The following is a 23,479-nucleotide window of genomic DNA, read 5'->3' as shown; positions in this document are numbered from 1 at the left end:
CCCAGGCCAGGGACTGAATGTGAGCCACAGCTGTGAACTACGCTGCAGCAACACCAGATCCTTTAAGCCGTTGTGCCACACCAGGGATTGAACCTGTACCTTTGTAGTGACCAAGTCACCACAGTCAGATTCTTTTTTTTCTTTTTCTTTTTAGGGCTGTACCTGCGGCATATGGAAGTTCCAGGCCAGGGGTGGAATCAGAGCTACAGCTGCTGGTCTGCACCACAGCCACAGCAACACAGGCTGAGCTACAACTGCAACTTACACCACAGCTCATGGCAACGCTGGATCCTTAACCCACTGAGGCCAGGGATTGAACCTGCATCCTCCTGCATGCTAATCAGGTTCTTAACCCATTGTACCACAGTGGGAACTCCAGTGTGGCCATTTTAACAGTATTAATTCTTCCAATGCAAGAGTTTGAGATATTTTTCCATTTCTTTGAATAATCAGTTTCTTTTATCAGTGATTTATGGTTCTCATCATACAAGTCTTTTGCCTCCTTGGTCAGATTGTTCCTAGGTTTGGTTTGTTTGTTTGTTTTTTCCCATGATTTTATTTTATTTTTTAATTTTTATTTATTTATTTTTCTTTGTCTTTTTGCCTTTTCTAGGGCCGCTCCTGTGGCATATGGAGGTTCCCAGGCTAGGGGTCAAATCGGAGCTGTAGCCACTGGCCTGTGCCAGAGCCACAGTAACACGGGATCCGAGCCACGTCTGCAACCTATACCACAGCTCATGGCAGTGCCAGATCCTTAACCCACTGAGCAAGGCCAGGGATCGAACCCGCAACCCCGTGGTTCCTAGTCGCATTCGTTAACCACTGAACTACAACGGGAACTCCCCCATGATTTTATTTTAAAAAAAAAAATTTTTTCTTTTTTTGCTTTTTAGGGCCGCACCCATGGCACATGGAGATTCCCAGGCTAGTGGTCGAATCAGAGCTACAGCTGCCAAACTACACCATAGCCACAGCAGCGCAGGATCTGAACTGTCTGTTATCTACACCACAGCTCTCATCAATGCCAAATCCTTAACCTGCTGAGTGAGGCAGGGATTGAACCCACAACCTCATGGTTCCTAGTTGGATTCGTTTCCACTGAGCCACGACAGGAACTCCTGGCATGATTTTTATAGGGTTTTTTTGTTTGGTTGGTTTTGGGGGTTTTTTTAGTTTCTCTTCCTGATGTTTCATTGTTAGTGTAGAGAAATGCAATACATTTCTGTATGTTAACCTTGTCTCCTGCTACCTGGCAGAATTTGTTTATCAGTTCTGATAGTTTTTGTGTTGAGTCTCTTGGGTTTTATATGTAGGGTATCATATCATCTCTATAAATTGACAATTGTACCTCTTCTAATTTGGACGCCTTTTTTTTTTTTTTTCTTATCTGATTGCTGTGGCTAGGACTTCCAATACTATGTTGAATAGAAGTGGTGAGAATGGGGGGAGGGGCAGAAAAGTGAAGAGAGTGGGCATCCTTGTCTTGTTCCAGATTTTAGCTGGAAGGCTTTCAGCTTTTCACTCTTGAGTATTATGTTGTCTGTGAGCTTGTCATAAATAGCTTTATTTTTCTTTTTACGGCTGTACCTGCAGCATATGGAAGTTCTCAGGCTAGGGGTAGAATCAGAGCTGCACTTGCAGCCTATGCCACAGCAATAGCAACACCAGATCCAAGCCAAATCTGTGACCTTTGCTGCAGCTTGCAGCAATGCCGGATCCTTAATCCTCTGAGCCACAACAATAACTCCATAAATAGCTTTTATTATGTTGAGATATGTTCCCTCTATAGTTCTTTGGTGAGAATTTTTATCATGCATGAATGTTGGATATTATCAAATGCTTTTTCTGTATCTGTTGAGATAATTATGTGGGTTTTGTCTTTTCTTTCATTGATGTGGCACGTAATGTTGATTGATTTGCGTATGTTGAACCACCCTTGTGACACTGGGATGAATCCAGTCTGATCATGGTCTATGATCCTTTTTATGTGTTAAATACTGTTTGCTGGTATTTTGTTGAGGGTTTTTGCATCCATATCCTTCAGAGATATTGGCCTGTAATTTTCTTTTTTGCTAGTGTCTTTGATTTTGGTTATCAGGATGATGGTGGCTCCATAGAATGTATTTGAGAGTATTCTTTCCTCTTCAGTCTTTTGGAAGAGTTTGAGAGAAATTAGTATAAGCTCTTCTTTATATGTTTGGTAGAATTCTCCAGTGAAACCATCTGGTCCTGTACTTTGTAGGGAGGTTTTGTTTTTGTTTTTGTCTTTTGAGGGCTGCACTCGCAGCGTATGGAGGTTCCCATGCTAGGGGTCTAATCGGAGCTGTAGACACTGGCCTACACCACGGTCACAGCAACGCCAGATCTGAGCCTCATCTGCGACCTATACCACAGCTCACGGCAGCACTGGATCCTTAACCCACTGAGTGAAGCCAGGGATCAAACCCGCAACCTCATGGTTCCTAGTCGAATTAGTTTCCGCTGTTCCATGATGGGAACTCCTTTTTTTTTTTTTTGTCGTTTTACCTTTTCTAGGGCCACTCCCGTGGCATATGGAGGTTCCCACACTAGGGGTCTAATAGGAGCTGTAGCCACTGGCCTACACCACAGCCACAGCAATGCAGGATCTGAGCTGTGTCTGCGACCTACACCACAGCTCAGGGCAGCACCGGATCTTTAACCCACTGAGCAAGACCAGGGATCAAACCCGCAACCTCATGGTTCCTAGTCGGATTTGTTAACCAAGGAAACTCCTCAAGGTATTTTTTTTTTTGTCTTTTTGCTATTTCTTTGGGCTGCTCCCACGGCATATGGAGGTTCCCAGGCTAGGGGTCTAATCGGAGCTGTGGCCACCGGCCCACACCAGAGCCACAGCAACGCGGGATCCAAGCCGTGTCTGCAATCTACACCACAGCTCACGGCAACGCCGGATCGTTAACCCACTGAGCAAGGGCAGGGACCGAACCCGCAACCTCATGGTTCCTAGTCGGATTCGTTAACCACTGTGCCACGATGGGAACTCCATCAAGGTATTTTTTAATTCTCTGTGATTTCATCATTGACCCACTGGGTTTTTTTTTTATTTTTTATTACATTTTTTTTTTAATTTTATTACTTGATTGTATAACAATCATCATAACCAAATTTTATAGCATTTCCATCCCAAACCCTCAGTGTATCCCCCCTCCTCCCAACCTGTCTCATTTGCAAATCATAAACTTTTCAAAGTCTATGAGTCAGTATCTGTTCTGCAAAGAAGTTCATTGTGCCCTTTTTTTATTTTATTTATTTATTTATTTATTTATTTATTTATTTGTCTTTTTGCCTTTTCTTGAGCTGCTCTCGAGGTATATGGAGGTTCCCAGGCTAGGAGTCTAATCAGAGCTGTAGCCACCGGCCTACGCCAGAGCCACAGCAACACGGGATCCGAGCCGTGTCTGCGACCCTCACCACAGCTCGAGGCAACACCAGATCCTTAACCCACTGAGCAAGGCCAGGGATTGAACCTGTAACTTCATGGTTCCTAGTTGGATTCGTTAACCACTGTGCCATGACGGGAACTCCTATGCCATTTTTTTAGATTCCACATGTAAGTGATAGCATTTGATGTTGGTGTCTCATTGTCTGACTGACTTTACTTAGCATGGTAATTTCTTTTTTTTTTTTTTTTATTTTTATAATTTTTTTTGTTTTCCCACTGTACAGCAAGGGGGTCAGGTTATCCTTACATGTATACATTGCAATTACATTTTTCCCCCACCCTTTCTTCTGTTGCAACATGAGTATCTAGACAAAGTTCTCAATGCTATTCAGCAGGATCTCCTTGTAAATCTATTCTAAGTTGTGTCTGATAAGCCCAAGTTCCCCATCCCTCCCTCCCCCTCCCCCTCCCATCAGGCAGCCACAAGTCTCTTCTCCAAGTCCATGATTTTCTTTTCTGAGGAGATGTTCATTTGTGCTGGGTATTAGATTCCAGTTATAAGTGATATCATATGGTATTTGTCTTTGTCTTTCTGGCTCATTTCACTCAGGATGAGATTCTCTAGTTCCATCCATGTTGCTGCAAGTGGCATTATGTCATTCTTTTTTATGGCTGAGTAGTATTCCATTGTGTATATATACCACATCTTCCGAATCCAATCCTCTGTCGATGGACATTTGGGTTGTTTCCATGTCCTGGCTCTTGTGAATAGTGCTGCAATGAACATGCGAGTGCATGTGTCTCTTTTAAGTAGAGTTTTGTCCGGATAGATGCCCAAGAGTGGGATTGTGGGGTCATATGGAAGTTCTATGTATAGATTTCTAAGGTATCTCCAAACTGTTCTCCATAGTGGTTGTACCAGTTTACATTCCCACCAACAGTGCAGGAGGGTTCCCTTTTCTCCACAGCCCCTCCAGCACTTGTTATTTGTGGATTTATTAATGATGGCCATTCTGACTGGTGTGAGGTGATATCTCATGGTAGTTTTGATTTGCATTTCTCTTACAATCAGCGATGTTGAGCATTTTTTCATGTGTTTGCTGGCCATCTGTATATCTTTGGAGAAATGTCTATTCAGGTCTTTTGCCCATTTTTCCATTGATTGATTGGCTTTTTTGCTGTTGGGTTGTGTAAGTTGTTTATATATTCTAGAGATTAAGCCCTTGTCGGTTGCATCATTTGAAACTATTTTCTCCCATTCTGTAAGTTGTCTTTTTGTTTTCTTTTTGGTTTCAGCATGGTAATTTCTAGGTCCATCCATGTTGCTGCAAATGCTGTTATTTCTTTCCTTTTAATGGCTGACTGATATTCCATTGTGTATATGTTCCACATCTTCTTTATCCACTCCTCTGTCAATGGGCACTTAGGTTGTTTCCATGTCTTGGCTATTGTATATAGTGCTGTAGTGAACATCAGAGTACATGTGTCTTTTTGAGTCATGGTTTTCTCTGGATAGATGCCCAGGAGTGGGATTGCTGGATCAAATGGTACTTCTATTTTCAGTGTTCTGAGGAATGTCCACACTGTTTTCCACAGTGGTTGCACCAATTTACATTCCCATCAACAGTGTAATAGGGTTCCCTTTTCTCCACACCCTCTCCAGCACTTATTGTTTGTAGACCTTTTGCTGATGGCCATTCTGGCTGGTGTAAGGTGGTACCTCATAGTGGTTTTGATTTGCATTTCTCTGATAATGAGTGATGTTGAACGTCTTTTTATATGCTTTTTGGCCATTTGTATGTCTTCTTTTGAGAATTGTCTGTTTAGATCTTATGCCCATTTTTTGATGGGGTTGGTCATTTTTTTGGTATTGATCTGAAGAAGGTGTTTATAAATTTTGGAGGTCAATCCTGCTTGTCGGTCGTGTCATTTGCAAATATTTTTTCCATTCTGTGGATTGTCTTTTTGTTTTGTTTAGGGTGTCCCTTGCTTTGCAGAAACTTTTAAGTTTAATTAAGTGCCATTTGTTTATTTTTGTTTTTATAGTCATTACTCTAGGAGGTAGATCTGAGAAGATGTTGCTGTGGATTATGTCAGAAAGTGTTTGGCCTGTTTTCCTCTAAGAGTTTTATAGTATCTGGTCTTATATTTAGGTCTTTAATCCACTTTTTGTTTATCTTTGTGTATGGTGTTAGGAAGTGTTTTAATTTCATTCTTTTACATGCGGCTGTCCAGTTTTCCCAGCACCACATATTGAAGGGGCTGTCTTTTCTCCATTGTATATTCTTGCCTCCTTTGTCATAGATTAGTTGACTGTAGGTGTGTGGGTTTAATTCTGGGCTTTCTATCCTCTTTCACTGATCTGTATTTCTGCCTTTGTGCCGGTACCATACAGTTTTGATGATTGTAGTTTTGTAGTATAGTCTGAAGCCAAGGAGCCAAGCAGCTCCATTTTTCTTTCTCAGGATGGCTGTTGCTATTCTGGGTCTTTTGTGCTCCCAAACAAACTTCAAAATATTTTGCTCTAGTTCTGTGAAAAATGTCCTTGGTAATTTGATAGGGATTGCACTGAATCTGTAGATTGCCTTGGGTGAGATAGTTATTTTTATAATATTGACTCTACCAATCCACGAGCATGGTATGTCTTTCCATCTGTTTGTGTCATCTTTGTTTTTTTTGTTTTTTTTGGGTTTTGTCTTTTTGCCTTTTTTTAGGGCTGCCCCTGTGGCATATGGAGGTTCCCAGGCTAGGGGTCAAATCGGAGCTGTAGCCACTGGCCTACACCACAGCCACAGCAACATGGAATCCAAGCCGCGTCTGCGACCTGCACCATAGCTCACGGCAACACCAGATCCTTAACCCACTGAGCAAGGGCAGGGATTGAACCCGCAACCTCATGGTTCTTAGTCGGATTGTTAACCACTGTGCCATGACGGGAACTCTGGAAGTTTTTTTACTTATTTTTTATTTATTTATTTATTTATTTTGGTCCTTTTGCCTTTACTTGAGCTGCTCCCGTGGCATATGGAGGTTCCCAGGCTAGGGGTCTAGTCAGAGCTGTAGCCACCAGCCTATGCCAGAGCCACAGCAACATGGAATCCTAGCCACGTCTGCAACCCACTCCACAGCCCACAGCAACACCAGATCCTCAAACCACCGAGCAAGGCCAGGGATCGAACCTGCTACCTCATGGTTCCTAGTCCGATTCGTTAACCACTGAGCCACGACAGGAACTCCCCAGAAGTTTTTTTAATCACTGTTTCAATTTCAGTACTTGTGATTGGTCTGTTCATCTTTTCTATTTCGTCTTGGTTTAGTCTTGGAAGATTGTACTTTTCTAAGAATTTGTCCATTTCTTGTAGGTTTTCCATTTTATTGGCATATAGTTGCGTGTAGTAGTCTCTTATGATCCTTTGTATTTCTGTGATGTCTATTGTAACTTCTTTTTCATTTCTAATTTTATCAATTTGAGTTCTCTCTCTTTTTTTCTTGATGAGCCTGGCTAAGGGTTTATCAGTTTTGTTGGTCTTTTCAAAGAACCAGCTTTTAGTTTCATTGATTTTTTTTTTCTGTGGTTTTCTTCATTTCTATTTCATTGATTTCTGCTCTGATCTTATGATTTCTTTCCTTCTACTAACTTTAGGTCTTATCTGTTCTTTTTCTAGCTGCTTTAACTAAAGTTAGGTTGTTTATTTGGGCTTTTTCTAGTTTCCTGAGGTGGGCTTGTATTGCTATAAACTTCCCTCTTAGAACTGCTTTTGCTGCATCCCATAGGTTTTGGAGTGTTGTATCTTTGTTGTCATTTGCTTCTTGGTATTTTTTAATTTTCTCTTTGATTTCTTCAGTGATCCATTGGTTGTTTAGTAGCATGTTGTTTAGTCTCCACTTGTTTGTGCTTTTTGCAGTTTTTTCTTGTTGTTGATTTCCAGTCTTATAGCATTGTGGTCGGAAAAGATGCTTGATGTGATTTCAATTTTCTTAAAGTTACCAAAGCTTGATTTGTAGCCCAGAATGTGATCAATGTTAGGGAATGTTCCGTGTGCACTTGAGAAGAATGTGTATTCTGATGCTTTTGAATGGAATGTCCTACAAATACCTATTTAAGTCCATCTGGTCTAATGCTTCATTCAGGGCCTGTGTTTCCTTATTGATTTTCTGTCTGGATGATCTGTCCATTGCTGTAAGTGGGGTGTTAAAGTCCCCCACTCTTACTGTGTTATTGTTGATTTCTCTTTTTAAGGTTGTTAGCAGTTGCCTTATATATTGTAATCCTATGTTGGATGCATATATATTTACAATTGTTACATCTTCTTGTATTGATCCTTTGATCATTATGTAATGTCCTTCCTTGCCTTTTAAAATATTCTTCATTTTAAGGTCTATTTTGTCTGATAGGAGTATTGCTACTCCAGCTTTCCTTTGATCCCTGTTTGCATGGAATATTTTCATCCATCCTCTCACTTTCAATTTGTATGTGTCCCTAGAACTGAAGTGGGTCTCTTAAAGACCACATATATATGGATCTTGTTTTTGTATCCATTCAGCCTCTGTCTTTTGGTTGGGGCATTTAGTCCGTTAACATTTAAGGTAATTATTGATATGTATGTTCTTATTGCCATTTTATTAACTGTTTTGGATTTGTTTTTGTTGCTCTTTTTTCTTCCCTTCTCTTGTTCTCTTCTCTTGTGGTTTGATGACTATCTTCAGTGTTGTATTTGAGTTGATATTTCTTACTTGTTTGTGTATCAATTGTAGATTTTTAGTTTGCAGTTGCCCTGAAGTTTTGATATAGGAGTCTATATATATATGAGATTGTTTTAAGTTGTTGGTCTCTTAATTGCAAGTGCATCTCCAGTGTCCTAAATTTGTACCTTCCTCTTCACACAATTTTTTTTTTGTCTTTTTTTTTAGAGTTGCATGCATGGCATATGGAGGTTCCCAGGCTAGGGGTCCAATCGGAGCTGTAGCTGCTCACCTACACCACAGCCACAGCAACGCAGGATCCAAGCCACATCTGTGACCTACACCACAGCTCACAGCAACGCCAGACCCTTAACCCACTGAGCAAGGCCAGGGATTGAACTCGCAACCTCATGGTTCCTAGTTGGATTTGTTAACCATTGAGCCACAATGGGAACTCTGATTTCTGATTTTAGTAACATAATTGTGTGTGAATGATTTCCTACCTTTACTATATATATGCCTTTACTGGTGAGCCTTGTCATTTGAGGTATTTTTGTTTCTAGTTGTGGCCTTTTCTTTTCTGCCTAGAGAAGTTCCTTTAGTATTTGTTGTAAAGCTGGTTTAGTGTTGCTGAATTCTCCTAGCTTTTGCTTATCTTTACAGATAAAGCTTTTGATTTCTCCCTCAAATCTGAATGAGAGCCTTGCTGGGTAATGAGAGCCTTGCTTGGTTGGAGGTTTTTTTTCCTTTCATGACATTAACTTAATACTGTGACACTCCCTTCTGGCCTGCAGAGTTTCTGCTGAAAAATCTGCCAATAACCTTATCAGGGTTCCCTTGTATGTTATTTGTTTTTTTTCCTTAGCTGCTTTCAATATTTTCTTTGTTTTTAATTTTGGTCAGTTTGATTAATATGTGTCTGAGGTGTTCCTCCTTGGGTTTATTTTATATGGTACTCGTTGTGCTTCTTCCCAGATATGAGTGAGTGTTTCCTTTCCCATATTAGGGACATTTTCAGCTATTATCTCTTTGAATATTTTTTCTGTCCTTTTCTCTCTTCTCCTTCTGGTACCCCTAGAATATGGATGTTGGTGTGTTTAACATCGTCCAGAGTTCTCTGAGACTCTCTTCATTTCTTTTCATCTTTTTTCTCTTTTTTGTTCTGCATCAGTGATTCCCACTAGTCCTCCACCTTGCTTATTCGTTCTTCTGCCTCCTATATTCTGCTGTTGGTTGCTTCTAATGAATTTTTTATTTCAGTTATTGTATTGTGCATCTCTGCTTGCTTAAGTTTTAAATCTTGTATTTGTTTGCTCAATGTTTCCTGTAAATTATCAATCTTTGCCTCCAATTTATTTCCATCTTCAGCATCATCAATCTAAAGTCTTTTTCCTGGAGGCTGATAATCTCCAGATCACTTAGCTGTTTTTCTGGGGGGTTTTCTTTCTCCCTTATCTGAGTTACAGTTCTCTGACTTTTCATTTTTATAGGTTTTTGGTGTGGTGTCCTTTTTGCAGACTATTAATAGAGTTGTAGCCTCTCTTACTTCTGATGCCTGCCCCCCTTGTGGCTGAAGTTGATATGGGGGCTTGCTGTAGGTCCTGATGGGAGGGACTGGTGCCTGCCCACTGGTAGGTGGGGCTGATTCCTATCCCTCTGGTGGGTAGGGCTTTGTCTCTGGGTGAGATTATAGGCGGCTGTGTGTGTGTGTGGGGGGGGGTGGCTTTAGGCGGCCTGTTTACCAATGGGTGGGGCTGTGATCCCACCTGGATTATTGTTTGGCCTGGGGTTCCTCAGCACTGATGGATGGGGTCATATTTTCCCAAAATGGCCACCTCCAGAGAAACACACACTGATGAATATTCCCAAGAGCTCTGCCTCCAATGTCCTCCCCCACAACAAGCTACATTCACCCCCTGTTTTCCCAGGAGATCCTCCAAGAACCACAGTCAGGTCTGACCCAGATTCCTATGGAGCCTCTGCTTTGCCCTGGGACCCAGTGTACATGAAAGTCTGTGTGTACCTTTTAAGAATGGGGTCTCCGTTTCCCCTAGTTCCGTGGAGCTCCTGCACACAAGCCCCACTGGCCTTCAGTGCCAGATGCTCTGGGGGCTCTTTCTCCCAGTGCCAGATCCCAGGCGTGGAGACTTGACGTGGGCCTCAGAACTCTCACTCCTGTAGGTGACTCTTTGTGATAACAATTACTTTCCAGTCTGTGGGCTTCCCACCCGGGAGGTATGGGGTTGTTTACATTGCGTGATCACCCCTCCCACTTTTTGATGTGGCCTCCTCTTTGTTTTCTGGAGTAGGATATCTTTTTGAAAGTTTCCAGTCCATTTATTTGGTTGAAGGTTGTTCAGCATTTGGTTGTAATTTTGTTGTTTTTATGAGAGAAGTTGAGCTCCAGTCCTTCTGTTCCATCGTCTTAATCTCATCTCCCCTGGAACAATTTTCTAAAGTAATTCCATGTTCTTGGATACATGTCTTACAGTTCTCATCATTTTTCAGTTCTGGATGCTCTTAAGTCCATCATAGTGCCGACATGGTTGGGTGAGAGCCTCTTCCAGATTGCGGACCTCTCCTTGCAGCCTCACAAAGTGGAAGCTGTTCACAACGAATTTAATGATAAAACATCGTTTTGGCAATCCTGTGTGGACAGACCAAAAAAAAAACAAAAAACTAACAGGCCTGCAGGCCACCATCTGCTGCCTCTGCTCTATAGAAATTCTGGAGATCAACCCTCTACTGGGCCCCATTGGTTTTTTAGTAATAGGTTTTGGCTCCATGTAATCTTTTTCTCTTGTTTCTCTTTCTGTGGTTGATCTCTAGTTTCATGGCTTTGTAGTTAGAAAAGATGCTTGAAATAATTTCCATCCTCTTACATTTGTTGAGGCTTGTTTTGTACGTGACCCACTCGAGAGACTGTTCCATGTGTACTTGAAACAGATGTGTATTCTGATTTTTTTGGATGTAGCATCCTGAAGATATCAGTTAGGTCTAACTGTTCTGTATCATTTAGGATCTCTGTTGTCTTACTGATTTTCTGTCTAGAAGAGCTGTCCATTGACATCAGTGAAGTGTTAAAATCTACTGTTGGAGTTCCCGTCATGGCGCAGTGGTTAACGAAGCTGACTAGGAACCATGAGGTTGCAGGTTCAATCCCTGGCCTTGCTTGGTGGGTTAATGATCCGGCGTTACTGTGAGCTGTGGTGTAGGTCACAGACACGGCTCGGATCCCACATTGCTGTGGCTCTGGTGTAAGTCAGTGGCTACAGCTCCAATTTGACCCCAAGCCTGGGAACCTCCATGTGCTGAGGGAGCAGCCCTAGAAAAGGCAAAAAGACCAAAAAAAAAAAAAAAAACTCCTACAGTTATTGTGTTCCTGTCAATTTTTCCCTTTATCTCTGTTAGGATTTGTTTTTTGTATTCAGATGCTTCTATATTGGGTACATGTATGTTAACAAGCATAATATCCTCTTCTTGTATTGATCTTTTTATCGTTTTATACCATCCTGTGTATTTTTCTTTGGACACATTTGTGGCATGCAGAAGTTCTAGGGTCAGGGATCTAACCCAGCCACAGCAGTGACAACACTAAATCCTTAACCTCTAGACCACCAGGGAACATCTATATGGTATCTTTCTCTATGGCTTTTGTTTTAAGGTCTGTTTTGTCTGAAATAAGTATTGCAACCTCTGCTTTCTTTTCAGAAAGAACCTCAGGTTCAGAAAGAACCTCTATTTCTATTTGCATGAAATGTCTCTTTCCATTCCCTCATTTTTAGTCTGTGTCCTTCTCCCTAAAGTGAGTCTTTTGTAGGCAGCCTTTCATAGGCTCTTGTTTTATTATCCAATATGCCACTCTGTGTCTTTTGATCAGAGTATTTAGTCCATTGAAATTTAAGGTAATTATTGATAGGTATGTATTTATTGCCATTTTAAATCTGGTCTTCTAGTTGATTATATATATATATATGTATATATATATATTTTTTTTCTTTCTTTCTTTTTATGGGCACACCTGTGACATACGGAAGTTCCTGGATTAGGGGTCAAATCAGAGCTGCAGCTGCCAGCCCACACCACAGCCACAGCAATGCAGGATCCAAGTTGCATCTGTGACTTATGCTGCAGCTTGCAGCAATGTCAGATCCTTAACCTACTGAGCAAGGCCAGGGATAGAACCCACATCCTCATGGAGACTACGTTGGGTCCTTAACCCACTGAACTACAATGGGAACTCCAGTTTTATTTTTCTTCTTTGTTCCTTTCTTTTTATTTTTTCTTTTGTGTTTTAATGGTTTTCATTTGTATTATGCTTGAGTTTTCTTCTTTTTGGTTTTTGTGAATCTGTTGTATGTTTTTGATTTGTGGTTATCCTAGTTTTCAAGTATATTAACCCATTACTGTGCCTACTTGCTTTAGACTAGTAGTCACATAAGTTCAAACATATTCTTTCTTTCTTTCTTTTTTTTTTTTTTGGCCACATTTGCGACATGTGGAAGTTCCCAGCCCAGGGATTGAACCCATGCCACAGCAGCAACCCAAGCCACTGCAGTGACAGTGCCAGGTCCTTAACCTCCTGCACCACAAGAGAACTCTTTAAACATATTCTTAAAAATCTACATTTTTTTGACTCACCTCCCCTATGTTTTATGATTTTGATATCCTGTTTTACATTTTCATCTTTATCCTTTTGCTGTTTATTGTAGTTACAGTCATTTTCATAGCATGTTTTGGGTTTTTTAAAAAAATATATGTTCTGGTTTATTTATGTGATTTACAATCCTTTTATATATCTGCTTTTCCTGTTATGATTTTCTCTTTCCTATAGATACTTCTTTTCTATTAGAAAAGACCTTTCAATACTTCTTTTAGGATAGGTCTAGTATTGCTATATTCTTTAATTTTTGCTTGTCTGAGAAATTTCATCTCTCTAATATTTTAAATGGTAATCTTGCTGGGTAGAGTATCATAGGTTGCAGATTTTTTCCTTTTAGGACTTTAAATATGTTTTACCATGGCCTTCTGGCCAGGAACATTTCTTTCTTTTTTTTTTTTTTTTTTGCTTTTTAGGGCTGCACTCATGGCATATGGAGGTTCCCAGGTTAGGGGTCTAATTGGAGCTACAACTGCTGGCCTGCACCACAGCCACAGCAATGCCAGATCCAAGCCACATCTGCGACCTACACCACTGCTCATGACAACACTGGATCCTTAACCCACTGAGTGAGGCAAAGGATCAAACCCACAACCTTATGGTTCCTAGTCATACTTGTTTCTGCTGTGCCATCACAAGAACTCCTGGCCAGCAACATTTCTGTAGAGAAATGAGTTGATAGCCTTATAGGGGTTCCCTTTTAAGTAACTCTGTTTTTTTCTTGATGCCTTTAGAATCCCCTCTTTTAACTTTTGCCATTTTACTTATTTATTTACTGCTTTCTAGGGCCACACTCATGGCATATAGAAGTTCCCAGGCTAGGGGTCAAATTGGAGCTACAGCTGCTGGCCTACACCACAGCCACAGCAATGCGGGATCTGAGCTGCATTTGCAACCTACACCACGGCTCACAGCAACACCAGATCCCCGACCCACTGTGAAAGGCCAGGGATGGAACCTGCAGCCTCATGGATACTAGTCAGATTTGTTTCCACTGTGCCACAATGGGAACTCCTGACTTCAGCCATTTTAATTCTATGCCTTAGTGTAGGGTTGAGGTTCATCTTGTTTGGGACCCTCTATGCTTCTTGAATGTGGATATCTGTTTCCTTTAGGTTTGGGAAGTTTTCTTTTTGATTCCCTTTTCTCTTTCTTCTCCTTCTGGGATCTTTATTATGTATAGATTGTCCCACTTTATCTTATCCCATAGGTCTTAGATGTTGCTCTCATTTTTTTTTCCCGTTTGTTTTTCTGTCTGCCGTTCTGATTGGGTGATCTTGCAGATCACTTATTTGCTCCTCTGCATTAAATAGTTTGTGTTTGTTCCCTTTAGCTCAGTTTTCATCTTGGCAGTTGAGTTGTCTGATTTTGATTGACTCCTCTTTATAGTTTCCAGCCCCTTGTTCCAGTGATCCGCATTTCTATCAGTAGTCTTAATTCCTTCAGGATTTTTATTCCCTCTGAATTTAGTGCTATTAGACTGAAGAGGTCTGTTCATTGGCCTTTCAGGGGAATTCTCTCTCTCTCTTTTTTTTTTTTGTCTTTTTTGCCATTTCTTGGGCTGCTCCCACAGCATATGGAGGTTCCCAGGCTAGGGGTCAAATCAGAGCTGTAGCCACCAGCCTATGCTAGAGCAACAGCAACGCGGGATCCAAGCCATGTCTGCGACCTACACCACAGCTCATGGCAACACCGGGTCATTAACCCACTGAGTGAGGCCAGGGATCGAACCCGCAACCTCATGGTTCCTAGTTGGATTCGTTAACCACTACGCCACCATGGGAACTCCTCTCTTGTTCTTTAATTGGGAGTAGTTCCTCTGCTTTTTCATTTTACTTATATTTCTCTGACTGTGGCTTTAGGAGAAACAGTTAGCTACTGTGTTCTTGGAAAGCAGTTTCTATGTGGGACCCTCCCTGTGTCTGATATTTTGGGTGCAAGGGCTATTTTTGGTAGGGATGCTGCCACATCTTTCCTCAGGGTGTGCTGGCCGTTGTCCCCTTGAAGGGGGTGTGTGGCTGGTGGTGTGGTGACCAGAGCCTGCACTGGATTTTGAGCAAGACCTCCTCTGTGCTCTGTGGTTGTCACAGCCCTGTCAGGGGCAGGGTCTGCTCCCCATTGTTGGAGTAGAAGCCCCAGAAGTTCATTACCAAGTCATAAAACCTTTCGTAGATTTTCCTGGACCAGATCCAGCTCTACCTTAATTAAAGCAGTTTGCGACACCCTTTGCCAAAAGGGTGTGACTAGAATAGGGGCCGATGTACCATTTGCTATCACCACCCAAAATTCAATTTGGAAAATCGAAATCAGTGCCTGCGGCTGTGATATAGATTTGTATGTATAAAAATTTAATATGGTAAAGAGAAATTTACTGACGACCGAGCAGGGGAAATGCAAAAGGAGCAAAAATTGAGCCGTAAAGGACACTTTGTCAGTTGAACATCTATTTTATTCACATTTAGGGAGCAGAGCTGAATTTTTCATAATATCCCACTGCTGCCTTTTTCAAACCCAGCGCTGCTATTAGTCCTAAAATGTCTGTAATCTCATTAGGTGTGAATGTGAAACCAGGTAATTTAAAGCTTGTATGTTAGACTATCTCTAATAGTTCATAGTACACTTCATCAGGAAAAATGTGTTTCAACATTCAGGAATGCATGTGCTGGAGTCTGAACAAAGTGTGGGATGTGGACCAGGGTGAAGCTTCTGGAATTAGATAGGTGTCTCTGTTGATTCACTTTCAAGCAGTAAATAAGACCACTTTGTTTGTTTGTTTGTTTTTTGGTCTTTTTAGGGCCGCACTCACAGCATATGGAAGTTCTCAGGCTAGGGGTTGAATTGGAGCTGTAGCTGCTGGCCTGTGCCACAGCCACAGCAACGCAGGATCCAAGCCACATCTGTGACCTACACCACAGCTTAGGACACCAGATCCTTAACCCACTGGGCAAGGCCAGGGATCAAACCTGTGTCCTCTTGGAAGCTAATCAGATTGGTTTCTGCTGAGCCACGATGGAAACTCCGAGACCACTTTCTAACTGCCAAGTTGGGTTGGGGTGACCAGGGACCAAGAACTGGCCCCAGCTCCATCTCTTCTTAGGTAGTGATGCCGTGGCTGAAGGTTGGCACACCTCAGACTCCCATAACCTCCACCGAGCTGCCTGTACAGCCTCCTGACCCCAGACGGGAAATCATCTGACAGGGTCAGTTTTTGGTGATTGATGATGTATAGGCACTTAGGTGTTTGGTTCCTCCCGGATTGTCATTGAGCTCCAGGCATCTGTCACGTATCTGGGAGGCTGTCTCTAATCCTGAGAGGAGTAGTACAGGAGGCCAGAGGGTCATTCTGGCTTTTGAGCAGTGCTCTGTAGGGTGACCTGTCCCCTGCTGCCTACAGAGGCAAGAAGGGCTGGGGAAGAAGAGGACCCCCTGCCTGCCCAGAGGGTGCAGCGGGTGGCGGCTGCACCCCTGGCGAATTTGGGGAGAAGCAGGAGGGGCTCCTAGGGGCAGGACTTTGGGGGTGCAGGTTTAATAAGGGTCCAGGAGGGTGCTGGGGGGAGTCAGCATGTGGATGCCTTTCTCGGGAGCCTGCTTAGAAAGGTAGGTATGGTAGGAAGGGAAGGGCAGAGTCAGGGGTGGTGTGCGGCCCCCGCTGACTGATCATGGAATGCTGGGGGCCGGGGGCCAGGCCAGGTCCGAGTGAAGCTTGGCCATCTCCCGTCCCCCCATCACCTCTGCCAGTGCAGTGATCCCTGCTGTATCCTCACTGCCATCCTGGGCCTGGGGCCCCCACTTCCTTCTGGTGGCCTCCCCCAACCCTGCGTGGCCCCAGGCAGGGTCCCCTGTCGCCACCTGGATTGTCCTGAAGTCTCTTTCCCCTTGTGGGGTGCAGCGAAGGCTGTGTTTCCCGTGGGTGTTTGCCTGCCGCATCCCTCACCAGGTCCAGCCCCAGTTCAGAGCAGTCCACATGTTACCTTGTTTATCCTCACACCCCTCAGAAATAAGGACTTTTTTTTTTTTTTGGTCTTTTTGTCTTTTTAGGGCCGTACTTGCGGCATATGGAGGTTCCCAGGCTAGGTGTCTGATCGGAGCTACAGCTGCCGGCCTCCACCACAGCCACAGCAACACCAGATCCTTAACCCACTGAACAAATCCAGAGATTGAACCTGCAACCTCATGGTTCCTAGTCAGATTCGTTTCCACTGCGCCACGATGGGAACTCCAGAAATAGGGACTATTATTATCTTCTCTTTTACAGGAAAAGTTAAGTTGGCGAGTGTACCTCAGAAATGTCAATTCGAGAAAGATAGGAAGGCGGGGACCTGTCACAGGTGCAAGGAGGAAGGGACCTGGGAGGTAGTGTAGTAGGGCCCCCGGCCCCGAGGTTCCGACCAAGACAGCTGACGATGGACTGGATAGAAGTGTCAAGGCCGAGTGTCCTGAATCTGATGACTGATCTGTGCTTATGTAAGAAGATGCCCTTATTCTCAGGAAGCACACTGACCTGTTAGGGACCTATTGTGCCTGATTTCCTCTCAAAGGGATCAGAAGAAAAAATAAGTATGTAAAGACATAGAGAAGGGTAAAGGAAATGTGGCAAATTATTTGAAGTGTCAGGGGTGGGGTGGGGTGGGGTGGAGTAGGGTGGGCTGATTTGCCTGATGGTCCATCGCTGACAGGTGATGGGGCCCAAATCAGGCAGTTTGGCTCCACTGCTCCCCCAGGCCCACCGACCTGCTTAGTCTCGGGTCGGGTCCACATAGGTGCTTTTTTAAACGTAAAAGTGAACAAGTCTGTGCAGGTGTGAGGAGAGCAGGCAGAAGATGGAGCACAGTTATCTTGCTAATCTCTTGATTTCTGAAAATGTGGCTGCTATTTCTCTTTCTCCTTTTGTATCTTGTGCCTTCTGTTTGTCTGTCATCTGGTTAGTTCTGCGTGCTCCGCTGAAGACAACGTTCAAAATGCTTTCCTCCTGGGAGCGTGCTGCCCAGTTCTATTCCAGCTAGGCTCTCCCCTAAGGCGCCGCCCGCAGGGAGTCAGCGCTCAGTCACCAGCCTCACAGTTTCCCTCCATCCTTCCTTGTCGGCCCTTAGCCCCAGTCCACTCAAGTAATGCCTTTGATGGTTATTCAAAAATGCTGGCTGCCTTGTAGCCCATCGCCCTTCTCTTCTGATGTGCTGCCTGGGTGTCCTCATGATGGGTGGCCTGGACCCAGGGACAGGATTGTCTGTTTTGAGTAAAATGGGGATCTCATTTGATGCACACATGGAGGCGGAAGCAGCGCTGCCTTGTTAAAACACTTAACTACTGATTTACTTATGCTCTGCCTTCTTGGAGAAAGGCTTTAGGTTGGAAAAACCCATCATTTGAATCCTGGGGAAACACTAAAGAGAAAGTTTCGTTCTGGGGAGCTTTCCAAATTCTTGGCAGAATACTGAAGGAACTATAGCTAAATAATAGCAAGGACAGAAGAGTATGGAAGGGGAAGAGCACCTGTACCTGCTTGTGGCTGGGCCTTCCCTGGAATTTGCAGCAGGTAGTTCTCCTCCCCCCTTTCCCGTGGGAGGCTTCCGGGCTCTGGGCCTTGTCCTTCGTGGCAGGACCCAACCGGACCCGCCCCTTGGTTCACCTCCCTTCACTGTCTCATCCTCAGACAAAGCTTTCTCCATGTTCCTTTTCTTGTAAAATTTCAGCAGCTTCCCATTTAGCACAGATGAAAGCTCAGGTGATTTTGCCTTTCATAAAAGAATCTTTTTTTTCATGCATTTCATATTAAAGGTTTAACTTAAAAAGCTCTTTCTTGGGAGTTCCCGTCGTGGCACAGCAGAAACGAATCCAACTAGGAACCATGAGATTTCAGGTTCGATCCCTGGCCTTGCTCAGTGAGTTAAGGATCTGGTGTTGCCATGAGCTATGGTGTAGGTCGCAGATATGGCTCGGATCTGGCATTGCTGTGACTCTGGCATAAGCCGGCGGCAACAGCTCCAGTAGACCCTTAGCCTGGGAACCTCCATATGCTGAGGGTGCGGCACTAAAAAGACAAAAAAAAAAAAAAACTTTCTTTTTCCCTGCTTCAGACTCTTACCTGCATGTTCAGTCTGCCAGCCTGATGCTCGGGTCCAAGGCCTAGAGGGCACCCCAACCCCTCCACCAGGAAGGCCCTCTCACTCTCTCCTCAGCGCCCCGGCTCCTGTGTATCCTTTAGAACCCAGCATAGCCTCCCTCCCAACATCCACCAACCGCTTGAGTGCACAGCCCCCTCCTCTGACATTTGCCACCTCGCATCACCCCACCCCACCTCCTGCTGCGGTGGCATGCTGGCCCAGAGGTCCAGGTGCTTGGCAAATGTTTGTTGCCAGGTGTTTTTGCAGGTGGGGTGGGGGGTGCTGAGGTGGGGCCTGTACTCCAGAAAAGTGATTGTCATCGCTCCCCAAGGGACAGAGCTATCACTGCAGGCCTGTACCTGTGAAAGCCTTACTCAGTGGGCCCTTCCCTGGGGATCAAGGTGGGCTGGGGCTGGCAGGAATGGCTGCTCACTTTCCTGGGGCTGCTTTGTTTTTCAGATTGCAGAGCCCGAGGCCTGTGACCAGATGTACGAGAGCTTAGCTCGGCTCCATTCAAACTATTACAAACACAAGGTGAGTGGGCCAGCCTTTTGTATCCCAGCCTCTGACCAGACTGCCAGTGAGAATGTGTGAAGTTTGATTAGGCCATGTGTTGTAAAGAATTATGGTTTTGCCACTTCGATATGTTACCATTAGTTTCAGCCAAGCCAACAAAGGCACCTGGTAGAGTCTTTCAGTTCACCTAAATGAAAGCTGCTTATAATTTTGAATAAAAGCATGTGTATTCCGTGCCAGTGTGTGCTTCAACACCCCAGTCTGACAGCTGTTGCTCTCCAAGTGTGCTCCCATCCCCTCTGAGGGAACTGGTCTTACGCACACTCTGCGACAAAGTGGGGTGGCTTGCAAAGTCCTGTAGACCAAGCTGGGCTTCTCCTCTGCCCTGACAGGGTTGCTGTCAAATTCTGTTTAGTCTTTTTTACCCACTCTTGAAAAATGTGCTCATTCACTGCACCAACATACATGGCCGGAAGCCTCACCTGCACGAAAAAGGGATTCCTTCCAAACCCTCGCACCTCAAAGTGAGAGCAGCAGTAGGGCACCTTTGGGAGCTGGTTAGTGCAGGATCGTGGGCCCACCCAAGCCTCTGAACCACAGCTGCTTTCTGAGAGGGTTCAAGGGCCCGTGTGCAAGCCCGGCTCACCCTCCAGGTGATGCTGGTCCTGCCACGGCCAAGCCTTGCCTCCAGGTGGCGCTGTTCCACCTGCAGCCTTACCCTGGGCGCTCATGGGGGGTGAAGTGCGGTCAAACGCAGCTTCTCTCCCGGTCCTCCGGCCTCGAATTGTGCTGCACAACTAATCTCTCTTCCATCTCTTCTTCCCCGCCCTGCCTTGACCAGTACCCTCGCCCCAGAGAGACCAGCTTCAGTGGGCTGTCCCTGGAAGAGTACAAGCTGATTCTATCCACAGGTACGGAAGCGCGGCTGCCCTCTGCTTGGCTTGCAGATGAGCCCAAGGGGGTTGCCTAATAAGCAGTTTGCTGATGGCAAGTCTGTGGAACGGCCCAGAGGAAGTTCTGGAGCTCCAGGGCTCATGCTTTTTGGCTATAGAATATGGAGACAGTCAAGGGCATTGTTTAAAAAAAGAAAATCCGTCTTGAGAGCTTTCAAATTCAAGGCTGGGCAGCAGGGAGGAGGGGAATATGTATTTGCCAAATGGAAGTAGTTGAAATCAGGATGGAAGGAAAATAATTGTATTTTTATGGTCCTAAGGGGGCTTTATAAACAATGAGGGTTTTAATTAAAACAAGAAGCCATTCAATAAACGTGTATGGGGATATCCGCCTAAGAGTTATCTGACCCAGGGGACGTGGTCTGTGGGTTAGATAGGGCTTTAACTAGGTGTGTTTTGGAGTTATTGACTCTGGTTAACAAGAAAAGAAACACTCTGCATAGCTCATCCCCTCCTCACTTCCCCATCTGCGTTGTCGCTGCAGGGGACATAGGGGTGGCAACAGGGGAAGCCTGGGTTGAAGTAGGCAGGTTCTGGAAATTTACTATTTTTATTGCCAAGGACACCATATATAAAAATAGGCTAATCTTTTCTGGGAGGACATGGCCCTGAAACATTGCCTCTGATACTCTAGAAATTTCTCTTTCCTGTTCCTCTGGCAGCCTTTAGCAACTAAGTTTTGAGGATTTAGGCTTCCAGAGAACTCTTAACCTTCTGAACAGATTAAAACCTGGTGGTGTCATCTGCTATTGTCTATCAACTCTGATCCTGGTTTTTGTCACAGCACTGTGGAAAACTGGGGTAAAGATACTTTGTCCAGGCAAGAATTACCTTTTTGGCAATTAAAAAGTAAACACAAACACTCTCTCTCTCTCTCTCACACACACACACACAAATAAGTGTATCCCCAAGTCCCTGGCCCACTTAATTACCAGCATAGATGCAGTGTCATTGTGAGGCTTTGAGCCAGGTTCGAACTTGAATTAGAATGGAAAGAGTTTCCAGAAGCTGAGCCTCCGCCCTCAGTTAACCCTGGAATCCTGAGTTGGGGGGAGAAGGGGCCGCAGCAAAGGAGGGAGAGGTGGGACATCCCCCCTCCCGCCCCAGTGGGCATGGGCAGCAGCTTGTCCTGGCTAAGGGTTCAGCCCCAGAGAGGGAACGGGTCACATTTGCCCAGCACGCTGCAGGGCTTCGTGGGGACCATGGAGTGAGCTTCCCGAATGTCTCTGACGGGGCAGGAACGCCCCTCACAGTGTTTGCAGTGAGGGTTTGAGGGCCGGCAAGTCTGGGTCCCGGTGTATCCACCTTGACTTGGGGTCATGGCAATCCTAGGGGGTGCTCAATGGCCTGTCCGTGGACAGAGACCCCTCAGCGTCCCATTGCGTGCCCCATGAGGGCACCTGGACTTCGGGGAAGTCCTCTGGTGGATGCTGGGCTCACGGCTGAGGTTGTGAGCCCACTGGTGATGGATGCTAATAGTGTAGTGACCTTTTTGTTTAGAAAAACTGTTTGCTCCAGAACTTTCATTAACAACTGGAAATCCAGGCTATGAAGTTTGGTGTTATGTGAAATTAGGTATCATAGAACTTTAGGCCCAAGAGACTTTAGGCCAGTGCTTCTCAGCTGGGGGCTGGTGTGTGGCCTGGTCTAGAGACCATTTTAGTTGTCACTGCTGGGGGGGGGAAGGGCAGGGGGTGGGGGGTGCGAGTGGGGAGATGCAGCTGCAGTGGCCTGTCAGCCCCACATGGTATTGGGTCTCAGACTGAGGACCTCCGCCTCAGTCCTTGATTTTGGGGGGAGGGTGGTGCAGACCTGCGTTTAAACAGGGCCCACTGGCTGGCAGGGCATCTGCTGCCTTCACTGTGAGGAGACCTACCTTTTCCTTTTCTTGAGCACAGGCCAGTGCCAGCCATGTTATTCCCATTATTTCCTTTTTTTTTTTTTTTGCTTTTTAGGGCTGCACCCACTGAATATGGAGGGTTTCCCAGGCTAGGGGTCAAATCGGAGCTACAGCTGCCAGCCTACACCAGAGCCACAGCAACGCAGGGTCCAAGCCATGTCTGCAACCTACACCACAGCTCATGGCAACACTGGATCCTTAACCCACTGAGTGAGGCCGAGGATCAAACCCTCAACCTCATGGTTCCTAGTTGAATTCATTTCCACTGCGCCACAATGGGAACTCCCTATTATTTCCTTTAAAAGGTTCACCTTTGGAGGCAGGTGTTTTTATTTCCACTTTACAAAGGAGGAGCTGGAGAGTTAGAGGTCAGCTGATTTGCTTGAGGGGCCCAGGTCTTTGCCTCCCCTGGGGCTTCCTCCACTCCCAACACGGGTTCCAATCCCAGCCTCACCACTTCCTTGCCATGTGACCTGTCAAGTTCCTTAACCCCACTCTGCCTGTTTCCACCTCTGAAAAATGGAGATAAGGCTGTGTGGGCCTCGTGGCTGACGCTGCAGCACCATCTTTGTGATCACTTGAAGCTGGGTGGAAGGGGCTGCTTGGATGTGGAACAGTGCTCAGATGCAAGCAGGGGCCCCTATAAGGACACAGCGCCTGGTGCAGTCCTGATTTGTGGGGACTCCCTGTTACCACCTGTTGTGCTGACTGGAAGTGGCAGCGCCATTCCACTTTCTTGGGGACACACTGAAAACCAGGGCTTGCTTGTGTGGAAACAGATGTCCTGAGGGCCAATCCATGTAGCCATTTTAGACCCTGGTCTGCTGTCTCCCCTTTGCAGATACCTTGGATGAGTTCAAGGAGATGGATAAAGGCGTGTGGAAGAAACTGCAGGAGAGGTTTGCCCCCAGGAATCCCGAGGAGAAACACAAGGCCTGGGCCCGCGCCTTGTCGCGCCCACGTACCTGAGCGCGAAGTCTTGTTTGCTGCCATCCTCAATAAAATGCCCCAATCCCCCATCTCTGGCCTCACAGAAAGGAAGCCTTTGCTCTAAAGAAAGCCTGGCCTTTTGAGAAGGGAGCGGGCTGAACACACGCCCCGCCTGCCCCGCCTGCCGCGGCTAGGGGCTCCCCAGGGAGAGGAAGTGGGGCTCGCCTGGGCCTGAGAAGGGAAGGTGACACGGTCTCTGGGCCAGGTGCTTCCTGAGGCCACAGGACCCCACCTGCCAGCAGGGGTCTGGCTGGC

At 45.2% G+C, this 23,479-nt stretch overlaps 1 protein-coding gene across 1 annotated transcript in view; it reads left to right on the top strand.

Moving 5' to 3' along the window:
- LOC125135331 (ubiquinol-cytochrome-c reductase complex assembly factor 2) overlaps positions 1–23,253 on the top strand; it is a 28,518-nt gene extending 5,265 nt beyond the window's left edge. The window contains exons 2-4 of the mRNA XM_047795350.1: positions 19,325–19,399; positions 20,223–20,292; positions 23,076–23,253. Coding sequence (XP_047651306.1) covers positions 19,325–19,399; positions 20,223–20,292; positions 23,076–23,203 — 273 coding nt within the window. The 3' untranslated portion in view covers positions 23,204–23,253. The remainder of the gene's footprint in view (positions 1–19,324; positions 19,400–20,222; positions 20,293–23,075) is intronic.
- Positions 23,254–23,479: the final 226 nt, after the last annotated feature.

Source organism: Phacochoerus africanus, chromosome 9 (genome assembly GCF_016906955.1).
Source record: "Phacochoerus africanus isolate WHEZ1 chromosome 9, ROS_Pafr_v1, whole genome shotgun sequence".
NCBI lineage: Eukaryota > Metazoa > Chordata > Mammalia > Artiodactyla > Suidae > Phacochoerus > Phacochoerus africanus.
Note: the sequence above shows the minus strand (reverse complement) of the source record. Positions and strands in the feature narration are given on the sequence as shown.